Genomic DNA, 16,311 nt, shown 5'->3' on the forward strand with positions numbered 1-16,311 from the left:
TGGGAGCAAACCTGGGATGAGGCTCTGGAGGGGCTGCCCTGGACTTTTTATGGATCTCCAGGAGGTTTCAGTGCTGCTGTTCCTGTTGGATTTGCAAAGAAGGATCCTGGAGCTCCAAAATCCCAATTTCCCCGGGCACTTGTGAGCCCTGTAACACCCCTGAGCTCTGCCCCAAGGGAGCTCCCGGGGCTGGAAGGGTCAAATTCATCCCTGAACACCAATTCCTCAGGCAGGGAGCAAATGGGAAGGAACAGGCAGGATGGGAAAGGAGCTGGAGAGGCAAACAGACAATTCCAGCACCATTAACTGGGAGCTGGGATCAGCCAGCCACGGCTGCTCTGGGATTCTCAGCATTCCACAAGGGCTGGAGCTGCCTGGGATGGAAATTCCAAGAAGCTGCTGCTGCTGCTGGAGGTCTCCTTAAGGAGCAGAGGGTTCTGGTTTCATTAGGAACCCAGCCCGGGTGGGGATGTTCAGGGAGGGCTTGGATCCTTCCTTGGAATTGCTGGAATTTGGTGCTATCAGCCAGTGAGGGGGTCTGGGCAGGGATTGGTGCTGGATCCATCCCAGAGCCAGAGGGAAATGGGGCAGGGAAAGGTTCTTCCCCAGAGGTGCTGGCACTGCCCAGGGAATGGTGTGAGCTGGGACAGGAGGATTTGGCATGGAGATCAGGGAAAGGTTCTTCACCACCCCCAGAGGTGCTGGCACTGCCCAGGCTCCCCAGGGAATGGTCCCAGAGCTCCAGGAGGGTTTGGACAGCACTGCCAGGGATGCCCAGGGTGGGATTGTTGGGATCCTGGTCAGAAACAGAGGCTGGACTCAATCCTTGTGGGACCCGTCCCAGCCTGGGATATTCCAGGATTTTATCAAACTGCTCCAACCTCTGCTGGGATCATCTCCACCATGTTTCCCTGTTTGAGAAAATGAAACAGGCAGGGAAACCAGGGATAGCACTTCCAGGTAATTGAAGGGTGACCTCTGGCTGTGGGCAGATGCTCCGTGCCAGCAGCAGTGTGGAAAGGCAGGAATGTGGCCAGGGAAGGGCTGTGGCAGGAGCTGATCCTCCCCTGCCCTGGGGTCTTTTCCCTCCAGGTTTCCCAAGCTCATCCCCTCTTTTCCTGGCATTTGGGACAAGCAGAATCCATCCAGCTTCCAAGGAGTCAAATGCATTTTTTCCTTCCCCTTTCAGTACCTGCCAGATGGGAACTGATCTGGGTAATCCTGGAGAAAGCCAGGATCAGGAGGGCAGGAAAAGTGTTTAATTCATTAATTAATTATTAATGACTGCAAAAGGGCCAGGCTGGGAGTCTGTCTCAGTTAGAGGCTGGAGCTGGATTTCTTACACAGGAGCAGGAGGAGGAGCCCTGGGGAAGCTGCCAGGGAGCACAAATCCTGCAGGATCCGAGGGCAGGGGTGTCCCTGCTGCCTTTCCCCTGCTTTTCCTGCTGCTTTGCTGTGGTTTGTTCCCACTTTGGGGCAGCAGGGGAGGGTGGATGTGGCATTCACATTCAACAGAGAGAGACATCATTCTCTCTCACAGGGTTTTTCCAGGGGAAGGCAGTAAGAACCTCAGAGAAGAAGAGAAAACAATTCTTATCTCTATTCTCTGCTCTTGTTCTTGCACACGTGGAATGTGTTATGGAGATTGTTTGCCCAAAGTGATTTGTTAATTGGATTCTGCTGAGGGTTGTTTGGATTCCTTGATGAACTGGGTCAAAGCTGTGTCCAGGCTGTCTCAGACAGTCAGGGGTTTTTGTTTAGTGTTCTTTAGTATCTCTTTAGTATAGATATTATATATTATTAATGTAATACAGTGTTAATAAAGCAATTGTTCAACATTCTGAATCATGGATCAGATGCCAATCATGGATCAGATGCCAGTCATGGATCAGGTGCCAGTCATGGATCAGGTGCCAGTCATGGATCAGGTGCCAATCATTGCCAGGTGTTGGGGTCACCCTGCATTCCATAGGTGGAGGGAGCAGCTCCAAATCCCGGGGCTGATCCAGCCCCAATCCCTCCCACCAACCCCCAGCTGGGATAATCTGGCAGAAAGGAAAGGGAATCCCTCAGGAACCCCTCAGGAGGAGGATCTGGATCTGGATCTGGATCTGGAGGGGCTGCAGGGAGAGGGATCGAGCCCAATGAAGTCTCTCCCATTAATCCTTCCTGAGTTGAGGGCTGGGGTTGCTCCCTCCATCCTGCTCCTGCTCCTTGGGGTGCCTTTGCCAGCAGCTCCAGGGCCACAAGAGCAGGAATACAGCCCTGAAAGGAGTTCAGCAGCTCCACGGGATCAAGGCTCTGCATGGAAAGGCTTTTCCTGAGGTTTCAGCCCTGATTTGGCCAGGCAGGGGTTCAGGGCAGCCCTTAGGGATGGATTCCCCCTGGATTTGAGCCCAAGGATTCCTGTGCCAGGCTGGGAGCAGCAGCTGGGGGAAAACTCCAGGCATTTCCAGGGAATGTGCAGATCCTCCTGCTTGGGAGAGCTTGGTGGAGCTCTTCCAGTTTGTAAAGCAGAGTCTGCCAGGCAGAAATTCCAGCTGATCCCTCCACAGCTGCTGCCACTCCAGGATGTTCACTGTCACCTGGGAGTGTCACCTCCAGGATGGAGTGTCACCACCAGGACATTCATTGTCACCTGTGAGTGTTGCTCATTGGCACTGGGACAGCTTGTCCCAGTGAGTTATCCCAGGAGTCAGGGAGCTCCTGGAAGGGGGGATGCAGGGGCTGCCCTGTGACAGGGGACATGTCCCTCTTGCTGGCCCAGGCCCTGTCCTGCAGCTCATATTCCTGTTCCTGTCCCTGTTCTCAGCTGAGGTACCTGCCCCTGTCCCACAGTTGATGCCCCTGTGCCATCCCTGTCCCCAGCTGACCCCTATCCCTGTCCCTGTCCCCATCTGATGTCCCTGCCCCCAGCTGATGTCCCTGTGTGTCCCCAGCTGATGTCCCTGTCCTGTCCCTATCCCCAGCTGACCCTTGTCCCCATCTGATGTCTCTGTCCCCAGGTGATCCCTGTGGTGTCCCCAGCTGACCCCTGCGCTGTCCCTGTCCCCATCTAATGTCCTGTCCCTGTCCCCAGCTGATGTCCCTGTCCCCATGTGTCCCCAGCTGACCTCTGTCCCCACGTGTCCTCATCTAATGTCCCTGTGTCCCCAGCTGACGTACCTGTCCCCTGTGCCCGTGTGTCCCCAGCTAATGTGCCTGTCCCCAGCTGACCCTGTCCCCCTGTGTCCCCAGCTGACCCCTGCCCCCTGTGCTGTCCCTGTCCCCAGCTGACCCTGTCCCCCTGTGTCCCCAGCTGACGTACCTGCCCCCGCCGTGGGGCGAGTGCCGCTCCCCGGAGCTGGGCCTGGCGTTCTTCCCGGTGTACAGCGTGACAGCATGCAGGATCGACTGTGAGACACGCTACATCGTGGAGAACTGCAACTGCAGGATGGTGCACATGCCAGGTCAGGGATGGGGACAGCTGGGGACAGGCAGGGACAGCAGGGGATGGGATGGAGGGAGGATTCCTGGTGTACAGCATGACAGCCTGCAGGAACAGCTGGGGACAGCTGGGGATGGGCTGGAAGGATGGTCAAGGACGCAGACACCTGGGGATGGGATGGAGGGACAATTCACATGTCATGTCAGGGACAGTGGGGACAGCTGGGGACAGTGGGGACGCCTGGGGCTGGGCTGGAGGGACAGGCCACGTGCCAGATCAGTGACAAGGACACCTGGGGACACCTGAGACACCTGGTGATGGGCTGGAGGGACAGTCCACATGCCAGGTCAGGGACAGGGACACCTGCGGGGACAGCTGGGGATGGGCTGGATGGATGATTCACATGCCAGGTTGGGAACAGCTGGGACAGTGGGGACAGCTGGGGATGGGATGGAGGGACAGGCTACGTGCCAGATCAGTGGCAAGGATATCTGGGGGACACTGAAAGCTAGGCTGGAGGGACAGGCCACATGTCAGGTCAGGGACAGGGACACTGGGGACAGCGGGGACAGCGGGGATGCCTGGGGATGGGCTGGAGGGACAGTAAAGAACAGGGACACCTGGGAGGACAGCTGGGGATGGGCTGGAGGGACAGGCCATGTGCCAGATCAGGGACACTGGGGACAGTGAGGACACTTGGGGATAGGCTAGAGGGACAGTCAAGGTCAGGGACACCTGGGGAGGACAGCTGGGGATGGGCTGGAGGGACAGGCCATGTGCCAGGTCAGGGACAAGGACACCTGGGGATGAGCTGAGGGGACGATTCACATGTCAGGTCAGGGACAGGGACACTGGGGGCAGCGGGGACATCAGGGACACCTGGGGATGGAGGGATGGTCAAGGGCAAGGACACTGGGGGACAGTTGGAGCATAGACTGGAGGGACAGGCCATGTGCCAGCTCAGTGACAAGGACACCTGGAGACAGCTGGGGATGGGCTGGAGGAATGGTCAGGGACAGGGACACCTGGGGACACCTGGAGCATAGGCTTGCGGCACAGGCCATGTGCCAGATCAGTGACAAGGACACCTGGGGGATGCTGAAGGCTGGGCTGGAGGAACAGTCCACATGCCAGGTCAGGGACAGGGACACCTGGGGACACCTGGGGCTGGGCTGGAGGGACTGGGGGTACCTGAGGGAAGAAGGTGTCCCTGGCCTTTGGGAAAGGCTGGATTTCAGCCAGCAGGGCCATCCCTGTCCTGGGGGATCAGGGACAGCAGAGGGGCAGGGAGGGATTGTCCAGCCCTGCTCTGGGTTGGGGCAGCCTCACCAAGAGTTCTGGGGCAGCTTTGGGCACCACAAAATAAAAAGACATCAAGGAACTCGAGAGGGTCCAAAGGAGGGACACGAGGACAGGGAAGGGTCTGGAGGAGCAGCTGAGGGCACTTGGAACGTTCAGGTGGAGCAGAGGGGGCAGAGCTCAGTGAGCTCAATGTCCTCAGGAGGGGCACAGAGGGGGCAGCTCCTATCTCTGCTCCCTGTGACAGGGACAGAGCCAGGGAATGGCCTGGGGCTGTGTCACAGGGGGTTGGGATGCAGATCAGGGAAAGGTTCTTCCTCCAGAGGTGCTGGCACTGCCAGGGGTGCCCAGGGTGGGATTGTTGGGGGGTCTGTGCAGGGTCAGCGGTTGGACTGGGTGATCCTGGGGGTCCCTTCCAACCCAGGATATTCCAGGATTCCCTGTGAAACAGGGCCAAGCCATGGAAGAGAGACCTGGGTCTGGTGAAGGCTGGAAATGCCTTCTGTGATGATCAGATCCCCCCTGGGTGCTGTTCCCAGCAGCTCCTGCAGGACAAGGCAGAGCTGGGGACAGCCGGGGTCACTGGCTGCAGGGGGGTCCCTGGGTGTCCCCCTGAGATGGCTTTGTCCTGTCCCTGCAGGGGATGCTCCCTTCTGCACCCCGGAGCAGTACAAGGAATGCGCGGAGCCCGCGCTCAGTGAGTACCGGGGAGCCCTGGATCCAGGGGTGGAATGTGCATGGAATTCCAGCAGCCTGGGTCCTCCTGGCTGGGCAGGAACAGGGGATCTGCAGCCTGGAGAGGGGCTGGGATTAGCCCCAGGCTGCTGGGAAGTGCTGGATGCAGGCTGGGATGGGGTTTCTCCTGGTTCTCCATGGGGCACAGAAACCCTCGGGATCAGGGGAGAGGGTTTGGGGTGGAGGGACCCATTCCAAGCCTGGATTTAGGGACTCAGCCAGGAGTTCTCCAGGCTGTTGTTGGTGACAGAGTGTCAGCTTCAGCAAGAGGCCTCTCCAAGGGGGTGAGAACTGGGATGAACTGGGAGAGAAATGTCCAGAGTCCAAAAGTTCCAGAGAAATGTCTGGAACTTCAGGAACAGCCTCATCCCAGAATCTTGGCCCCTTTGTGGGAGGGATGATCTCTGCTCCTGCCCTGCTCTGTGTCCCTGCTCCGTGTCCCTGCTCCATGGGGTCCCTCCCTGCTCCGTGGGACCCCGTGTGCTCCATGCCTGCCCCCCTGCAGGTCTCCTGGCAGAGAAGGACAGCAATTACTGCATCTGCAGGACCCCCTGTAACCTCACCAGGTACAACAAGGAGCTCTCCATGGTCAAGATCCCCAGCAAGACCTCGGCCAAGTACCTGGAGAAGAAGTTCAACAAGTCGGAAAAATACATCTCGTGAGTGGGGGAGGGCCTGGATTCCTTTGGGTTTTGGGTGGGAAATGTCCGGGAGATGCCCAGTCCTGGCCAATCCATCCCCAGCACAGGGATGGCCTCCAGGGAAGAGCAGAGTGAAAACCTGGGAGAGATGGGGTTCATTTCTTCTCAGTAGATTTCTTCTCTGAGTTCCTTCCCAAGGATTGGCCTCGTGGGAATCCTCCAGTCCCACCAAAAAAAGTCCAAAATTTCCCAGTTTTGCTGGTCCTGTTGGAGATTTGTATCTCTGAGCTGAGCTCCTCAGGCCATGGAGCTCTCCCAGCCCTGGGCATGTGATTGCTGTGTGTGGGAAGTGAGAGTTGTTCCAGATCCCTTGGATTCTCTTCACAGAATCATGGAATCATGGAATGGTTTGGGTGGGAAGGGGCCTTAAACCCACCCAGTGCCACCCCTGCCATGGCAGGGACACCTCCCACTGTCCCAGGCTGCTCCAGCCCCAATGTCCCACCTGGCCTTGGGCACTGCCAGGGATGCAGGGGCAGCCCCAGCTGCTCTGGGCACCCTGTGCCAGGGCCTGCCCAGCCTCACAATCAGGAATTGCCATCCAAGAGAAGAGTTCTCAGCCAAGTGAGATCCAGGATCCTGAGGAGTTCTGGGGAAACCTTTCCCAGCTGCTCCAAAGGCTCCCAGAGCCCTCAGGGTGCCCTGAGCTCCTGGTCTGCACCAGCCCCAAGTTCTGTGGGCTCTGAGGACCCCAGAGAGAGGAACAATCCATATACAAAGGGGGATAAAGCCCCAAAATCCCATTTTTTCCCTTTTCCCAGAGGACTGAGCCACCAGTGGCTCCTGGCCTGATGTTTTTCCTGTTCCCACAGAGAGAACATTCTTGTGCTGGACATTTTTTTTGAAGCACTCAACTATGAGACCATTGAGCAGAAGAAAGCCTATGAAGTGGCAGCCTTACTTGGTAAGGGGGCACTGGGACCAGTTTGGGGTCTCTGCTGGTCTGGGAGGGACAGAGAGAGGCTGGGAGGGGTCCACAGCCTTGAAACCCCCAGCAAGGCCCCATATCTGCTCTCCTCACCCCACCACAGCATCCCAGGGATGTCCCCATGGATACCCTGTGTGCTCATGGAAGGTTCTGGAGCTGCTCCATCCCTACTTGCTCCCTTTTTTGGAGATTTGGGGTTGGGTGGGTGCTGGGTGCTCTCTAGGGTGCAGTGTGTGGAGGGCATCCCAAAATCCCATCTCCATCACCTGTTCCCTGCTCCAAATCCATCCTTTCCAGCAGGAGGTGGAGGAGACCCATGGAAGGTTCTGCTCCATCCCTGGCTGCTCCCAGCACCCATTTTTGGGGATTCTGCTCCCCTGGGCAGTGTGTGGGGGAGAACACCCCAAAACCATCTCCCATCACCTCTTCCCTGCTCCAATCCATCCTTTCCAGCTGGGCCTGAGCTCTTGACTCATCCTCATGAAGGAGCTGAAGGGGATCAGTGGAAGGTTCTGCTCTGTCCTTTTCTGCTCCCATTTCTGGGACATTTTGGAGCTGGGTGCTCTCTGTGCTGCCCCCAGGCAGTGTGTGGAGGACATCCCAAAATCACATCTCCATCACCTGTTCCCTGCTCCAAATCCATCCTTTCCAGCAGGAGGTGGAGGAGACCCATGGAAGGTTCTGGAGCTGCTCTATCCCTGCTTGCTTCCAGCTCCTGACTTTGGAGATTTGGGGTTGAGTGGGTGCTGGGTGCCCTCTGGGGTGCAGAGTGTGGGGGACACCCCAAAACCATCTCCCCATCACCTCTTCCCTGTTCCAAATCCAAGTTTCCAAGCCAGGCTTGAGCTCTTGGCCTTCAGCTGCTCCATGGAGGAGGAGACCCATGGAAGGTTCTGCTCCATCCCTGCCTGCTCCCAGCACCCGTTTTTGGGGATTCTGCTCCCCTGGACAGCATGTGGGGGAGGACACCCCAAAACCATCTCCCATCACCTCTTCCCTGCTCCAAATCCACCTCTCCCAGCCAGGCTGGGCCCTTGGCCTTTGGATGCCTCATGGAGGAGCTGCAGGAGACCCTGAGCTGCTCAGCCCCAAATCAGCTCCAGCTCCGGGGTCCCAGCTGCAGATTTGGGGTTTGGGGTGGGGCTGAGCCCTCCCCCAGCCCTGCAGCCTCCCTGGATCCCTCTGGAATGCTGGGGGGGCTCAGCCCCTTGGGAAGCTGGGGCACAGAGGTGTCCCCGTGTCACCCCACATGGGTGGCCCTGCCAAATGTCCCCTCAGGAGCCCTTCTGCACCTCCTGGGGCTTTTCCAGGAATTCCAGGCAGGAAGAGGATGCTGCTGGAGCCTCTGTGACCCCAACCCCGTTTGCACCTCATGGCACCCTCATTCCCAGAGCTCTGGAACTTCAGGAACAGCCTCATCCCAGATTTTTTTCCCCAGGCCCAAAGCCTCCAGGTGAATCCCCCTGGTGTAAACCCAGAACACCTCCTGGGATCATTCAGGGTTCTCACCTTGATCCCAAACTTTTCCCCTCTTTCCTCTCTCTGTGTGTCATGGACACCCCTGGAAAAGGCCCCTTCTCCCCCTCACCCATGGGTGCCTTTGCTCTGGGGGTCCATCCAGGGCTGTTTTCCAGCAAAATCCATGGGATTTGCCTTCCCTGAGCACCACATCCCAGTCACCTTCTGTGACGGTGTTCACAGGGGTTCTTGGATTAGGGAAGAGACGAAGGATTTGACTTTATGTTTCAGAAGACTGATTTATTATTTTATGATATATATTATATTAAAACTATATTAAAAGAATAGAAGAAAAGGTTTCATCAGAAGGCTAGCTAAGAATAGAAAATGAATGAAAATAAAGTCTTGTGTCTCGGACAGAGAGTCCGAGCCAGCTGACTGTGATTGGCCATTAATTAGAAACAACCACATGAGACCAATCACAGATCCACCTGTTGCATTCCACAGCAGCAGATAACCATTGTTTACATTTTGTTCCTGAGGCCTCTCAGCTTCTCAGGAGGAAAAATCCTAAGGAAAAGATTTTTCATAAAAGATGTCTGTGACACCAACCCAGGCTGGGGACATGTCCCATCCCAGGGGATGTGGGAATCCCTTCCCACTTTTTGCCAGGCTGGGGTTTCTCCTTGGCTCCAGGGACATTCATTCTTCCCAGCACCTTGCCCAGAGTGGGAATTGGGATTTCTGGGATGCAGCCTGGCTCCATTAGCAGGAAAACCATTTTGGGGTGTCCATTTTGGGGTCAGGCCCATTCCCAGGACACCACCGATGCCACTGCAGGCCCTGCTGCTCCGAGGGGAATTGTTGCCCGTTTGGGAGGATGGCAGCTCCCAGGCAGGGCCCAGCAGTGCCCTGGAGCCCTCACAGTGCTGTCCCCTGCAGGTGACATTGGTGGCCAGATGGGGCTGTTCATCGGGGCCAGCATCCTCACCATCCTCGAGCTCTTCGATTACCTGTACGAGGTAAGGCCTTCCCAGCCCCCAGCCCAGGACTTCCCATCCTGGAGCTCCTCATCCCTGTTTTTGCCATTCCTGGTGCCCTTCATCCCCAGATTTGCCCCTCCTGATGCCCCCTCATCCCTGGATTTGTCCTTCATCCCAGGATTTCCCACCCTGGAGCCCCTCAACCCCGTTTTTGCCACTCCTTGTGCCGCTCATCCCTGGATTTGCCCTCATCTCTGGATTTGCCCCTCCTGATGCCCCCTCATCCCTGGATTTGTCCTTCATCCCAGGATTTCCCACCCTGGAGCCCCTCAGCCCAAGATTTCCCATCCTGAAGCCCCTCAACCCAGTTTTTGCCATTCCTGGTGCCCTTCATCCATGGATTTGCCACTCCTGATGCCCCTTCATCCCTGGATTTGTCCTTCACCCCAAGATTTGCTACTCCTGGAGCCCCTCATGCCTGGATTTGCCATCCTCGAGTCCCTCAGCCCAGGATTTCCCATCCTGGAGCCCCTCAGCCCTGTTTTTGCCACTCCTAGTGCCCTTCATCCCCAGATTTGCCCCTCCTGGTGCTCTTCATCCCTGGATTTCCCATCCTGGTGCCCCCATCCCTGGATTTCTGATGTCTCTCATCCCCAGATTTGCCACTCCTGGAGCCCCTCAGCCCAAGATTTCCCACCCTGAACCTCCTCATCCCTGGTTTTTTCCATTTCTGGTGCCCTTCATCCCCAGATTCGCCACTCCTGGAGCTCCTTATCCCTGGATTTGCCCCCCATCGCTGTTTTTGCCATTCCTGGTGCCTCTCATCCCTGGATTTTCTGTTCCCTGGGGATCCCAGAGCCCCCCCCCCCAATTCCTGTATTTCCAACCTGCCTCATCCAGCTCTGGCACAGCCCCAGCCCAGGGTGGGAACAGGGAGTTTTATTCCCATGGGATGGGAGAGTTCTCCATTTTATTCTTTGTTGTCCACTTGATTTAATGTGTCCCAATCCAGGCTGGGGACACATCCCATTCCAGGGAAGGGAACCCCACAATCCAAGCTCTGAACTCACTTCAAATCCTCTCATTTTCTTTTTTTTTTTTTAATGTATTTTTATATTTTCAGACATTTGCCCCCATCCCAATCCCTCCTGGGCAGCTCCAGCACTGGTGCCATTAACCAGGAATAAAAAATATGGAAAAATTCCAGACCTAAAGCTCAGAGATCAACAAAAGCTGAGCCTGAATTTAGAGCTCGGCCTGAATACCCAAATATTTCATTACATTTGCCTTTTCCTGGATTTCTTGGGGGTTTTTCCTAAGTAGGCCATAAGAAACCTCACAAATTTGGGTTTTTCCTCTCTGTTTTCCTTCTTTCTTTGACATCTGCTGATAAAATTTGTCAAATGTGGGGGGGTTTGCTGCACTTTTTATTTTTTTCTTCTTATTAGGGCTTAAAATTCATTTTGTCCCCTCAGAGAAGCTCCCTGGGGATTCCCCAGCAGAGGAATCTTCACAATCCCAGATATTTAACCCCCACCAGCCAGGAAAAAAGGAATAAAATACCTTAAAATTGAAAAAAAAATCCACACAGTTTTTCCCCTCTGCTTGGAGTTTCACAAAGGGGGGGGGGTCAGCACCTCAAAAATTTGAGTTTTCAGCCAAAATATTTAGACATTCTGGGAATTACAGCAACCAGACACTTTTTTTTTTTCATGGATTGGCCAAATTTGGGGGAAATATTGACCCTAAAGAGGCTTTTCTGTGATCTTCTGCTGAGCTCTGTCCTGCTGGTCCCAAATTCCCACCACACTTCCCTGCACCAGCCAGGATCCACATTCCTTAGGAAATGACCCAGTTTTGGGGGATTTCATCTTTCTTTTTGTTGGCTTTATTTCTCTTTTCTCCCAGTGGGAGCTTTCCAGTAAAACACTTCCCAGGTTTTATGGGATTTTCCTGGAATCCAAATCCCACAGCAGCAGGAAGATGGAGGGGCTGGGAAGGGAAATGGAGCTCACAGAGCTGGGAGCTTTCCATGAACCCCAAAAGTGTCCCAAAAATGGAATTTTTGTGGGTTTTATTCCTTGTAAGAGAATGCTGGAATGGTTTGGATGGAAGGGACCTTAAGGATCATTGAATTCCCACCCCTGCCATGGCAGGGACACCTCCCACTGTCCCCGGCTGCTCCAGCCTCGCCTTGGGCACTGCCAGGGATCATGGGCCAGCCACAGCTGCTCTGGGCACCCTGTGCCAGGGCCTGCCCACCTGTCAGAACCCAGGACATTCCTCTGGCTGCTCCGGGTGATCTGAGACCCTGGCAGGGGCTCAGAGACCTTGGCACGGAGTCACAGACACCTGTGCCTTTGATTTTAGCCCATGGAAACAATTACCAACTTTGTGTGAGGAGTGAAAAGCCACAAGGGTTTCAGTAGAATGACAGTGAATTTATCACAGGGTGAAAATGTAGAATTTTGGGGTTTTAGAATGGGGGTTCAGGAGGCAAAATGGAGGAATCTGGGCATGTCCTGTCTTTCTTCTTCTTCTTGTCCTCCATCTTCTGCTGTGATGGTGGCACTTTTGGGTTGGTTTAGAGTAGAGACAGACTGTGTGACATAGGTAATAGGTATTGGAAAATTATTGTAAATAAAGTGCATGTAGGTTTTAGTATAAAAAGCTAACACCACCCCAAGGGCAGTCAGTGTGCCGTGGACTGACATGCTGGACAGACCACAGCAGGTCAGAGAGAGAATGTGATAGATAACAGAGAATAAACAACCTTGAGATCCAGAGCTGAGGAATCTCGACTTCTTCAGTCACAGGGCTGGGAAAAAGACTCTTTAATACCTCAGGAGCCATTCCAGCAACACAAAACACAAGACCGACCTTCCGAGGGAACAATTCCCAATTCCCAATATCCCATCCAGCCCTCTGGCAGTGGGAGCCATTCCCTGGCTCCTGTCCCTCCATCCCTTGTCCCCAGTCCCTCTGCAGCTCTCCTGGAGCCCCTTTAGGGCCTGCAAGGGGCTCTGAGCTCTCCCTGGAGCTTCTCCTCTCCAGGTGAGCACCCCCAGCTCTCCCAGCTTTTCCCTGGCCCAGCCCTTGGATCTTCCTCCTTCTCCCAGCCCTTTGGAATGCAGCCCCAAACCCAGCCCACCCAGTGCTCCCCATCCCCCTGCAGCCTCTTCTCACCCTAACCTTGCTCCCTCCTCTTGCAGCTGATCAAGGAGAAGTTATTGGACCTTCTTGGAAAAGAGGAAGAGGACGGGAGCCATGAGGAGAACGTGGTAAGGAGGGAAGGGCTCACACAGGGGTCTCCTCCAGCCAGGTCCTTTGAGCTCTTGGAGACCTGTATCACACCCGAGATAGCTCAGCTACCTCAGATGGTATCAAATCAGCAGGATGGCTTCTGTGGTAGGAAACAGAAAAGTTTTAATAAAAGCCAAAATAACAAAGCTCTTTACAGAGAAAAACCGAGCCAGGGCAAGAGGCTCTTGCTCCTGGTAAAACCCCTCACAAAAGCCATTATTGTCTTTGTTCTCTTCTTTCTCTAGTAAATTGCTCAGGTGGGACCTTTTGGCCTCTGTCCAATTAGTTATCCCTAAGTTTGAGATGAAGTCCCCAAGGTGTCTTTTTACCTAATTTGAGGAGAGAAACTTCAGGGCTTTTTTTCCTTTTTAAGGAGACAGAGGATAATTTGGTCACTCTGTCAACGGGGGACACATTCCTACAAAGGGGAAATGCCCTGGGGATGCTGGAGCTCTTCCCACCTCTGTCAGGTTATTAAAATTATAATTACAGATGCCTCTGCCCCAGTCAAGCTGCAAAAGGGACCAGATGCCAGTGACAACAATCTGGAGTTCAGAAGAACTTTAGAAGAACAGGGCGACACAATTACCAAACAATCATGGCATTTAACAATCACATCATTTATCATATAACAATCATGTCATTTATCATGGTCATTAAATGATTATACAGGTGCAGTTTTGCATGATCCAGTAAAGCCTAACATTGTCCCAGGGCCTACCCTAACATTTGCCCAGGATCTACCTCTTGTATTTGCGGGGTTCCCAGACGAAGGGAGGAATGATGAATCTGACTCCATGTTCTTGAAGGCTAATTTATTATTTTATGATACTATATTATATTAAAGAATACTATACTAAAGAATACAGAAAGGATGCTTACAGAATGCTAAAAAGATATCATTAATATAATATTATATTAATATATTGATATAATAGTATTAATTAATGCTATTAATATTATATTAATATTATATAAGATAATGAAAACTCGTGACTCTTTCCAGAGTCTGACACAGCTTGGCCCTGATTGGCCAATGAATGAAAACAATTCACATGAAACCAATGAAACAATCTCCATACACATTCCAAAAGCAACAAAACACAGGAGAAGCAAATGAGATAATGATTGTTTTCCTTTTTCTCTGAGGTGTCTCAGCTTCCCAGGAGAAGAATCCTGGGCAAGGGGGTTTTTCCAGAAAATGAGATGATGACACTTACCAGGCCCAACCTTTTTCCAGCTCCCCTGAATATCCCATGATTTTAGAAACATTTTATCCCTGTGCTATCAGTGGGATAACGCATTCCCTGCTTCTCCATGGCAGAGCACCTGTGATCCAGTGCCAAACCACTCGGAGAGCCTGAGCCACACTGTGACCGTGCCCCTGCAGGCCCCGCTGGGGACGCTGGAGGAAATCGCCTGCTGACCCCTCCCCACCACAGTGCCCATCCCGAGGAAGGAAAACTGCACAGGGAAAACAGGGACCCAGCTCAGGTTTGCACTGGGGGAAAAAAAAAAAAGATGGAAAAAAAAATACTGGGGAAAAAATACTGGAGAAAAAAAATAAACTGGAAAAAAATTATTAAAAAAATCTATTTAAAAAATAAAAAAAAAAGAAGAAGAAAAACTTGCTATGCATTAAAAGAATATAAAAATAATATAAAAATATAAATTCTAAATATACTCTGCCCAAAGTGAGAGGCGCCTTGGACCTGACTCCTGTTGTCCTTTCCTCCTGGGGGTTTGGCTCCAACCTGGGAAGCAGCTCCCAGGCTGGGAGAGCTGGGAATGTTCACCTGGAAAAGGGAAGCTCATAGAAGAGAAACCTCAGAGCCCCTTCCAATGCCTAAAGGGGCTCCAGGAGAGCTGGAGAGGGACTTGGCACACGGGATGGAGGGCCAGGACACTTTTTGGGGTTGTCCAAGCCTGAGCAGCAGCAGCAGCAAATCCCAAAGGAAGCATCCCAAATACCCCGAGCACTGCATGCCAGGGCTTTCCCTGGCCCTGGGATTCCTCAGCTGCCTCTCTCAGCTCTGTTCCTCTTTGCAGTCCCTGGGTTTCAGTGCCAGAAGGAGCATCCCAGAATTCTCCATTCCCAGCGCCGTAGGCTGAGAGTTTTACAATAAAGAGATCCCAAAGTCGGCGCTCTCGGATTCTTCCCCCGGCCGCGTCCTCTGGGTGAGCTTGGGCTGAATCCCGAGCTGTGCCCAAGGTGAGCATCCCTGGAGAGGAGCCACAGGGATCCCTATGGATCATCCCAGCCCTGCTGTGCCGGCAGAGGCCAGGAGCAGCAACTGGGGTTGGGTTCATTCATTTCTTTAATTTTTGGGGGGAATTTTTGCAATTTCCTTCTCCCGTTCATGGATTCTGTGCTTTCTTCTCGTTCTCCTGACTGATATTAAAGCTGGTCTTGTGGAAATGGCCAGGCTGTGTCATTCCTGCCTTGCCCTCATTGCCAGTGGGAGGGCAGATCCCAGGAAAAGCCTTCCCAGGGCTCTTCCTCATCCCTGACCCCTCCTTTTCCTCTCCCACCACATCCTCACACAGCTCGGGATGGGGTGGGAATGGTGCCGTGGCCCTGCTCAGCTGCATCCCTGTCTTCCCTGGGATGGGGATCTCCAGGATGTGCTGGGATCTCTGAGATGTTGTGGGATCTCTTTGCTGACAGAGGTGTTGGAAACCTCTCTGCCATGTTTTGGGATTGTTCAGCCTGGAGAGGAGAAGCTTTGGGGTGACCTCATTGAGGCCTTCCAGCGCCTGAAGGGAGCTTGGAAAAAACATGGACAGGGACTGGGGACAAGGGACGGAGGGACAGGGCACAGGGAATGGCTCCCACTGCAAGAGGGCAGGGCTGGATGGGATATTGGGAATTGTTCCCTGGCAGGGTGGGCAGGCCCTGGCACAGGGTGCCCAGAGCAGCTGGGGCTGCCCCTGCATCCCTGGCAGTGCCCAAGGCCAGGCTGGACGGGGCTTGGAGCACCCTGGGACAGTGGGAGGTGTCCCTGGTGGGAATTCAATGATCTTTGGGCTGCTTCCAACCCAAACCGGTCCAGGATTCTGGGATTCCAACTCTTCCTTTACTGATCCACTTTAACTGGCTCCAAAGTGTAACAAGCAAATCCATTTCCATCCAAGTGCATCTCAAAATGTGTCAGCAGTGGCTTCACCCCTGGATCCAGGCACTGAGGGGCTGCTCTGCTGCATCTCCAGCACTGGGAGAAGCCTGGGAATTTTAAGAAACACCCTCAGGGAGAGATGAGGGTCTGAGGAAAAGGGCCCTGAGACCTGATGGACAGGGATGGGAGGAAATTTCATTTCTGATTCCAAACCTCATCAGATTAAGGGTTTCTTTTCCAGAAAAAAAGATTATAAAGATCAGGAAAAACTGTGAGGATTATTTGGGGATTCAGGAGAAGGAACAACCAAACTTCAAACTCCCAGCACAGCCCCAGTTCTGCTGAGTGCCCCAGGATTTTC

General features: G+C 53.7%; 1 protein-coding gene across 1 annotated transcript in view; it reads left to right on the forward strand.

Annotated features, from left to right (window-relative positions):
* The window catches only part of LOC102043709 (acid-sensing ion channel 2), a 42,792-nt gene extending 28,247 nt beyond the window's left edge, over nt 1–14,545 (forward strand). Inside the window, exons 3-9 of the mRNA XM_031063737.1 lie at nt 3,299–3,449; nt 5,367–5,423; nt 5,967–6,120; nt 6,975–7,066; nt 9,491–9,570; nt 12,744–12,812; nt 14,159–14,545. Coding sequence (XP_030919597.1) covers nt 3,299–3,449; nt 5,367–5,423; nt 5,967–6,120; nt 6,975–7,066; nt 9,491–9,570; nt 12,744–12,812; nt 14,159–14,260 — 705 coding nt within the window. The 3' untranslated portion in view covers nt 14,261–14,545. The remainder of the gene's footprint in view (nt 1–3,298; nt 3,450–5,366; nt 5,424–5,966; nt 6,121–6,974; nt 7,067–9,490; nt 9,571–12,743; nt 12,813–14,158) is intronic.
* Nucleotides 14,546–16,311: the final 1,766 nt, after the last annotated feature.

The sequence above is a fragment of the Geospiza fortis genome, unplaced genomic scaffold (assembly GCF_000277835.1).
Source record: "Geospiza fortis unplaced genomic scaffold, GeoFor_1.0 scaffold218, whole genome shotgun sequence".
Taxonomy (NCBI): Eukaryota; Metazoa; Chordata; class Aves; order Passeriformes; family Thraupidae; genus Geospiza; species Geospiza fortis.